The sequence below is a fragment of the Echinops telfairi genome, unplaced genomic scaffold (assembly GCF_000313985.2).
Source record: "Echinops telfairi isolate 266 unplaced genomic scaffold, ASM31398v2 ScPeMD7_10;HRSCAF=50, whole genome shotgun sequence".
Classification (NCBI taxonomy): Eukaryota; Metazoa; Chordata; class Mammalia; order Afrosoricida; family Tenrecidae; genus Echinops; species Echinops telfairi.
The window spans coordinates 10,808,266-10,817,508 of NW_022103907.1; the positions used below are offsets into that span (position 1 = coordinate 10,808,266).

The following is a 9,243-nucleotide window of genomic DNA, read 5'->3' on the forward strand; positions in this document are numbered from 1 at the left end:
TTCTGGGAACCCAAGAGGAAAGCGAATTTTGGGAATAATGAGGGCAGCAAATGTATAGATGTGCTTTACACAATTGATCTATGTATTGTGATGAACTGTATGAGCCCCAATAAATTGATTTTTTTTAAAAAGGAAGACTCGAGGGGATATTTTTAGCTTCAGGTTACAAATGAGCTCAGAGCCAGAATTTTAGGTTTTCACCCGTTCTCCAGGGCACTGTAAAGTCTTTAGTGCATGACATGACATTTGAGATTTGGTTCTGCATTTCCCTATTTTCACCACAGTTCTTCTATGGCATTGTTGGTCAAACTAGTCAGTAATGTTAGCTGGGTACCACCTAGATCTTCTGGTCTCATGGCAAAGGAGGCAGATATTCATGCAGGCAATTAGCCATATATTTTTAACTGTTCTCTTTCCGCTTCTGCTCCCAGTGAAGGGAAACCAATCGCTCCACCTTGGACTCTGCAGCTATGTAAGATTCCATGCACTAGTCATATTCTTTATTAATCTCTCCTGCTTTACCAGGTAATTAAGACAATACATTAAATACTCTGCCACTTAAAAATTCTTTACTTTTACACAGTGCTTTAATGTATACACTTTCCTAATGGGTGGCTCATTCTCATCTGCCCAAAAAAGAATGAAATGCAACTTATGAACTTTACACTAGCATAATAAAACCTATGTGATACTAACCAGGTTGTCCCTGCTGGTGTAATGCACCATCCAGCCTTCCTTCACCATTGTGCTGCTCTTCCTTTTTGTGTGCTTGATAGACTGTACAACTCTCATTAGTGGAATATTATTGCTTGTTGATGGACTGAAAATAACATTTTTAATTAATGGTAAATATATCATTTTTTTAAAAAATCACATGACTACTGTGGACACACCGAGTGTTTTTAAAAGAACTAAACAAATATTTTTAAAATTCAGGAAGAAAATGGCTTAAAAGAAAATAAATTAAAAATTAAATGAATTACTATAACACAATACACAGTTGACTTACAAAAGAATAGCACAATATTACGGTTTCTCATTAGTTGCCATGTATTTCCAGAAGGGCACAAAAAACTGAGAAAAATAAGATGAGTAACAGAGCAGGAAGACTCCCTCACAACTAGATTTTGGGGCTGGGAGAGAGGCTCATTTGAGATTGCTGTTGAGTTGTATTCCTGTCCTACATAGCATGATACACGAGTGCAGTCATGACAAAGTAAAGGGCAGGTATACATACACTCAAATGCCAAACCCACTCAAATGCACAGTCCAAATGCCAAAGCCACTCATTTATGTTTTCTGGGAAAAGTAATTCCAATATAAGATATTTAATGGAAAAGTATTTATAGTTACTAAGAAAATAAAAATAGGATACTTAATGGAAAAAGATTTATAGTTACTGAGAAAACAAAAATAGTATTCCAGTGAATCATAGCAGATCTGTTCTCATGAAGATTTACAAAAATCAAAACCTAAACCCAACTCGTGCTGAATCAATTTCAACCCGTGCACTCAGAAAACCCTATGAGGACGTTCTACCCTGATACAGGGCTAGTAAAGAGTGGAAAATCAACTTGACAGCACCGAACAGCTGTTACTGCAGGCCACTGAGTGGATTCTGACTCAGAGCAAGGCTGTTACAGAACAGACCTGACCTACAGGGTGTCCTGGGCTTACCAGCTCTTTTCTTCCACAGAGAAATGGTGGGCTCAAATCACTAATGGCTCAGGTAATAGTTATTTATCTACTCTGCCTCCAGAAGGATATTTAAGATAGTTTTCTTTTTTGTGTGTGCATAAAATCGGTTTATTGCTACTACAGCAAAAAAAGATATACCATTTTAAGATAGTTTTCCAGTGCAATAGAATTTTTACAGAGTGGCAACATTTAAATTTTTGTGTCAACATGAAAACTATTCTGACATCTTCAGTCAGAGCAACATTCTCAGGAATATATTCTACCTGCTATTTCTACCACCAGATAATCTGCCAGTGTAAAGAAACTGGTTGCTTTAACCATGGTTCCAAATTGTCACCTTGTGGTAGCGGCTCCACAATTAGGTAGTATATGGGAACTATAATTAAATAAAGTATTTTTCTTTTTAAAGAGCTCTCTTATCTTCACATTTTGAGCAGATGGCAAGAGTGGTATAATTTATTTCACAAATTGTGCTGTGCATGTTAAGGAATTAGCTACTTGTAGAGACAGCCTTCTTGTTTCTTAATGGAACTCCTGGATGGGCTTTATATTTGGAAGCTCACAACACGTACACACGAGTTACCTGATTGTTTTAACAGTTTCTTCATCTCTTTCCACATCAAGATCAGATGGATCCAGGAAGAACATTTTGTCTTCTGGAGGAGAAGGTTCTTCCGTGTCATCCAGGCCCCTACTGCCATCACTATTTATGTCACTGCTGTCAATGTCCATTGGTATATCTGATTCAGTTCCCAGACTAGAAGGTTCTGGCAAAGTGTAAAGTAAATTTCAGAGTTTATATTAATGGAATAGCAATATTTCTAAAAGGGGATGTCTTTTAAATATGAAAGTTTTATAATTCTTAAAGCATCTTCATGATTCAGGACAAGAAAGTATTTCTTATAAAATACAGAATACATAAATCAGAATTTTAAATTTCTATAGCACAAAAGAATTGCTGTATAAACTAAGTTAAAAGATAAGCCACCCTTTTATTAATGGTTGCCTGCCTTTCAGTCAGGGTGTGAAGATACTTCTGTGTGGGAAAAATAAGTCCACTCAACAAATTATTCCGGGGTAACTGGCTATCCATATGGAAAAGAAGAAGTTTGGATCTCTTTCCATAAGTCCAAGGAAGTTCATTATATATATATATATAAATCAAAGACCCATATAGCAGCTAACCGTATCAGAAGACCCAAAACAATCATATCAATGGGATCAGAGTGGAGACCAAAAGCGCATCTATAGACAATTGGACATCCTCTCACAGAAGGGTCGCAAGGAAGGGATGAGTTAGACAGGGTGCAGTATAGCACTGAAGAAACACACAACACTCTACCCCCACAATCATGACCCCAGTTCCTCCTTACAAATTCAGCTAGACTGGAGCATATACACTGGTACAGATAAGAGCTCTAGACACACAGAATCCAGGACAGAAAACCCTCAGGAATAGTAATAGGAATAACAATACCATGAGGGTAGGAGGAAGGTGGGGGGAGAGAAGGGGACGAAAAGGAGAACCAATTGTAATGACTGATATATAACACCACCACCGCCCACCCACAGGGGATGAACAACAGAAACATGGGTGAAGGGAGACAGCGGAGAGTGTAAGATATGAAAATAATAATAATGTATAATGTATCAAGGGTTCATGAGGGTGGGAGAGGAGGGGAGGGAGGAAAAAAAGGAAGAGCTGATATCAAGGGCTCAAGTACAAAGCAAATGTTTTGAAAATGATGATGGCAACATATGTAAAAATGTGCTTGATACAATTGATATACTGTTATAAGAGCTATAAGAGCCACCAATAAAATGGTTAATTTTTAAAAAAAAGTTAGAAGTATAAAACCTTTAGAAGGAAATATGGACATATATCTTTGTGACCTTAAGTCAGGCAAAGTCTTTTAAAATACAACACCAAAAGCATGTAATAAAAGAAAAATAAAGAAATTTGGCTTTTTGTCACACTAATATTTTATGCTTCAAAGGAAGCTTTAAGAAAATTGAAAGATACCCCACAGACTGGGAGAAAAATACTTGCAAATCATATACCAGATAAGGGATTTATATCCAGAATATTTACAGAAATCTGTAATGATGCAAGAATTTTTAAAATGCCCCAATTTACACTGGGCAAAGGGTCTGAATAGTTATTTCTCCAAAGAAGATACAGTATATGCATGTCTAATGACCACATAAAAATATATGCAACATCATTAGCTATCATGGAAATGCAAATCAAAATCACAATGATATTCCTCTTCACAATGACTAGGATGGCTATGATAAAAAACTTGACAATAACAAGTATTGGTTACATGAAATCCCTACAGAATACTTGTGGGAATGCAAAATGCAGCATCTGCTTTGCAAAACACATTGGCAGTTCTTCAAAATGTGAAACAGAGTCATCATATGAGCCAGCAATTCCACTCCTGTGCTATATATTTAAGAAAATGAAAATATATATCAAGACAAAACTTATATGCGAGTATTCATAGTACTATTTTTCACAATAGCCCCCATATAGAAACAACTCAATATCCATCAATTGATAGAATGGACAAACAAAATATGGCATATATCTAAACATAGGAATAGAGTTTGATATAAAATAATGAAGTATTTATACATGTTGCAGTATGAGTGAACCTTGAAACCAGTCATAAAATCCCACATATTGTGAAATATTATTTCTATAAAGTGTTTAGACAGGCAAATCCACAGGGGATGAAAGATTGGGAATTGGGGAGTGACTGTTCATGAGTATGGAGCTTCTTTATGGGGTGATAAAAATATTCTAAAATTAGTGTTGGTAGCTACAGAACTTTGTGAGTACACTAAATGACTGAACTGTAAATTGCACTTCAAAACTGTCACACACCCACACAAAAGATAAGCTATTGATGGTAGAAGATATTTGTAACATAAAGTGACAATAGATTAGTATGCTATACACTTTTTAACTCTTGCAAACCACTAACAATTAAATAAAAAAATTGGATAAAGCATATGAACAAGCTATTTAAAAAAGTGAAGAAGCCCAAGTAATGAGTAAACATTGCTAAGACACTCAAACAACCAGAGGCATGCACATTAAAAGAAAGAGAAGTTGTACTCATGCCCACTGTATAAAAGGTATGGCACCACCTTGGTGGTACCAACCGGAAGGCCAGCTGTTTGAACCCATCAGTTGCTCCTCAGGAGAAAGGTGTGGCAGTCTGCTTTCATAAAGATGAAAGTCTTGGAAATGCTATGGCACAATTCTACTCTCTTCTATAGGGTTGCTGTGCATTGGAACTGATGCAATCAAAGTGGAATTAAGTGGAATAACCGTACTAGAAGAAATTATTTTAGGTTAAAGTGTTAATATTTGTTGAGTATAAGACAGTACCTAGCATACAGCAAGCACCCAATAAATGGAAAAACTAGAATATAGGTAACAGCTTTAAAATAAGTCCTTTCATCTCAAAAGAACATATGCATCACCACTAGCTATATATTAGCATAGAGCAAGACTACAAAGTTGTAGATAGCTAGAGGAAAGATTAGAAAGTACAATTAATTGTATAAAATAATTATCTCATTATAGTAATATGTGTGTGTGTGTGTGTGTGTGTGTGTTCGTCTGGGTACATTAGAGAAACAAATCCATAGAAACTCATATGTATAAGAGGTTTTATATAAAGGGTAAGTGCACATCAAGAAAACATCTCAACCCAGTGCTGCCCAAGCCCACAAGTCCAACATTAACCTTTATGTCCAACACCAATCCACAGTCTTCCTCCATCTCACAGAACACATGCAATGATGCCAACTTCAGGAGGAAAGTCGAATCAGTGAATGTGTAAGCATCTCAGCACTGGTAGGGATCTCCACATGACTGCTCCAGCAGCCAGGACTGCATCGGGGTAGGTCCATGTGGCTTCTCCCCAGGGATGTCTTGCAAGAAGTGAGCCTTGCCAGCTGAAGCAGGGAACTGGCTACGGCAGCTGCACCCTGGTCCGACCATCAGAGAGTGAGACCCAAGAACTAGAAAGGTGAAGCTCAGGGAGCCATTTATCTCTCTGCCCTTCAATTAACTGCACGTGCTTATCGGCCAAGTTGGTACAATAAAACCATCTCAATATAGTTTTATATATTTGTTGTCACAATAAAAAGATTTTAAAAGTATGTCATCACTAATCTCTGTATTTTGCTTTTTTATTGAATTAGAAAGGAATCTTAAGAAACAAAATAAAATATGCTGCAAATATAACCTTACCAAAGATAAAAACAAAGGGATTATGACCTTATATGATCTTTTATAGATATTAAGAAAAAGAACTTTACCTCCATTGAAAGTGACCTCTCCAAGGCAGTCTCTGGGTACTTTAGATGCACAACGTTTATGGCAGTTAAATTTGCAATCTAAGATAAACATATTAAATATTACAAAAATATTAATATGTACAAAATTTAGTCAATGTCTGATATAGAATCTTTAAATCATGTAGTAATTGTTATTATTAATGATGATAAAGTCTTCTACTAAGAACTTGGGTCTTGGCTTAAAGGGCTGGTCTCAAGTTCTGTCATCACATTTTGAAGCTGCTTAACCTTCTACAAGTCACTTGACCCTAGGCTGCCAGGTCTCAGCTACTCTACCTGTAAAACTAATTTAGGACCCTTTGTATAACATTAACACAAAGTAGCTGGCTTCATCATGTTTTCCACTTAACTGCTAATCCACATTTACCTTTCTATATCCCCCTTAAGGGTTTTCTAGGTTGATAATGTTATTTTAGATGTTATTCAATGTTATTTTAGATGTTAATTTTAAAGTATTAAGACCTGATGCATATGCAGAAGAGACGTGACTCGGCAAACACTTGCTGAGACTCCAATAAAGCCTGTTGTGAAAAGCTGAGCTTCTCAAGCATAAGGTGTCCTATTTTTACAGGTTCTCTGTAGCCTGGAAGAATCTTGGAGTTGATAGTCTTGTCAGATATGATTTGCTCAACACTACCTTAGAGCTCATTGGTTCTCAAAGTATAAACTTCATCTCACCTTACCCCCCACCCCCAGTAGAATCACCTGGGAGCTCATTAGAAATGCAAACTTTTGAGCCCTATCCCAGACCAACTATACCAGAAAATCTGGGAGGGCTCCAGAAAAAAGAAAAAAATGTTCTAATGAGCCCTGCAAGTGACACTAAAATCAAGACCTACTGCCGTCACAATTGTCTGATCACCTTGGAAATGCATCTACCAGCAATAACTGAGTAAAAAATAACTGAATCCAGACTTAAAATGATTCTTTTAACACCGTGAGTGAAAGAAATCTTGAGTGAAACAACATGCGTTGAAGGTCATTAAAAAAATAACCTTGGTCTATTATAAAATTTTGCATTGTAGGATATTATGTTTTTCAATGAGCTGCCATAAGGAAAATTCATACATGATATTTGTGCCTCTCTTAATAATTAAATTTTTTTTTTTACTCTAATGAGCTTTGAAAGTTGTGAAAATCACAAGGTTTCTTTTTTACCTTTTGAAATTGAAAGACAAATTTGTGATCAACCTGCAGCAAGTATGTAGGTTCCAATGGCAGGCATGCCTATTCCTTGTTGTCTTATACATGCTTTTACTTATTTATGTATGCATTCTTGTATATTAAATGTGCTTTCAAGTTTCTCTGAAGTATTACAGAATAAGTAGAAAATAAACAGCTGAATGAGTATAGGAATGAGTAGCTGTTCTTGGAATTGTGCATTTTCTCAATTACCTAATTATTTTTCTTTATTCCTCAGATTAATACATGAGTGAAAATGATAGTGATTTTACTTTTTACATATCAATTTATACTATACCAGTACAAGAATTACTGTACTGTAAATTATTTTTGATTGATAAATGAAATAGCTTTCCCATGCAAGAAATATAAGCTATCATTTAAAAAAACTAATATAAGCACAAAACATTCTACAAAAGCCTAAGAACTTAAACTAATGCCCACTGGTAAAGTTAACTGGCTTTATTTCAAAATTCATTAATATACATATTTCTTTCATTCCTCTACAAATATTGTCCTTTCCTGCATATGGTTTTAGAATGTTTTTCTTCTGTTCAGCAGAACAGCACTATTTTCTACCTTTATAAAGATCATTTGTTGGCTAGAATTTGTACATCTGTTAGTAATGTTCTCTTCTCAAAAATTTTTTAGTGGCTGCTCACCAAATACTTTCATGTTGATATTTTAAAGCATAATTTATATTTTAACTCATACCCCCAAAATAAGCTGTTGAAATACAATTTCAAAATTCAGTTATGCCCGATGGTTAAAACCCTGAAAACAAATGTACAACCGGATCACTGTTTTCACACGCTGTTCTATACTGTCAAGAAAGCTTTCTTTTCTTTTATACTTAAAATAAATTTTATATTTAATTAGCTTATTCTGGGCCACAGACAGGATTTATTATGGCAATACTCTCAAGTTTGATGTTCTATGTAGATAACTCAATTCCACATATACCACTATTACATAAAAGTACTATACCAAGAACAGTTGACAAAAGATGAAATAATCTTTTAGAAACATAAGAAAAAATTATTAAAAGAATATGCTTTATTAAGGGACATTTCTGGAACACTATGACAGTGTGTTGGGTTATTACTGGTACATTTCACTTAGTGGGCTGGGTTCCTTTTATAATTCCACGGGTTCTTCTACAATCCATTGCAATGTGGTTATTTTCCAGAATGGTAGTTTTTATAAGGATCTCCTAGCTTTGTAATTGAAACGAAATCTTGTGTCTGTGTGTGTACACGAATTTTCAATGAGAAGAAAGCATTCTATGTTCATGAAAGATTTAAAAGGCAAATAGCAGCTTAGTTGCTTCCAAGTTGTTCCTTACTGACAAATGCTGTGCACGAAAGTTAAGGAGCTATGTCTCATAAAATTCTATGTAATTTTAATCTTTGCATGCCTGTTTCCTCTCCTATAACAAGCCACTGCTATCAGCAAAAGTCTATTTCTCATTTAGTTGTGAAAATTAAGTTGTGCATGTGTTTTTTAAAGATGCTGTCTGACTAGGATAAACAATCTGGAAGAGAAAATAATGGGACTGAAGGTTGGGGGAGGGGGCATGGGAGAGGAGGAGGAGGTAAAGGAATTGGTGTTAACAAACCCAGGGACAAGGGAACAAGTGATCTACAATCAATGGCCAGGAATGTGTAGGAGGCCTGGTAGGGCTTGATCAGGGGCAAGGTAACTGAGAGGAATTACTGAAACCCAAATGATATGAGCATGATAGTGGGACAAGAAGAAAGTAAAATGAAATAGAGGAAAGAACTAGGAGGCAAAAGAAGAAAGAAAAAAAAGATGCTGCCTGACACATGGGGCATAAATTGCAGATATTAGTAGGGAACAACAAGCGATCCAAATTGGTGGGGAAATGGGTGTGGGAGACCTGGTAGGGCATGATCAAGGGGAATGTAACAAAGAGGAAGTGCTGAAATCCTGGTGGGGACTGAGCATGATAGTGGGACAGGA

General features: G+C 35.9%; 1 protein-coding gene across 1 annotated transcript in view; it reads right to left on the reverse strand.

Annotated features, from left to right (window-relative positions):
• PRKD3 (protein kinase D3) overlaps positions 1-9,243 on the reverse strand; it is an 82,800-nt gene that overhangs the window by 36,104 nt on the left and 37,453 nt on the right. Inside the window, exons 6-8 of the mRNA XM_004711111.2 lie at positions 6,040-6,117; positions 2,282-2,465; positions 697-820 (exon numbers count right to left, since the gene is read on the reverse strand). Of these exons, the coding sequence (XP_004711168.1) occupies positions 697-820; positions 2,282-2,465; positions 6,040-6,117 (386 nt within the window). The remainder of the gene's footprint in view (positions 1-696; positions 821-2,281; positions 2,466-6,039; positions 6,118-9,243) is intronic.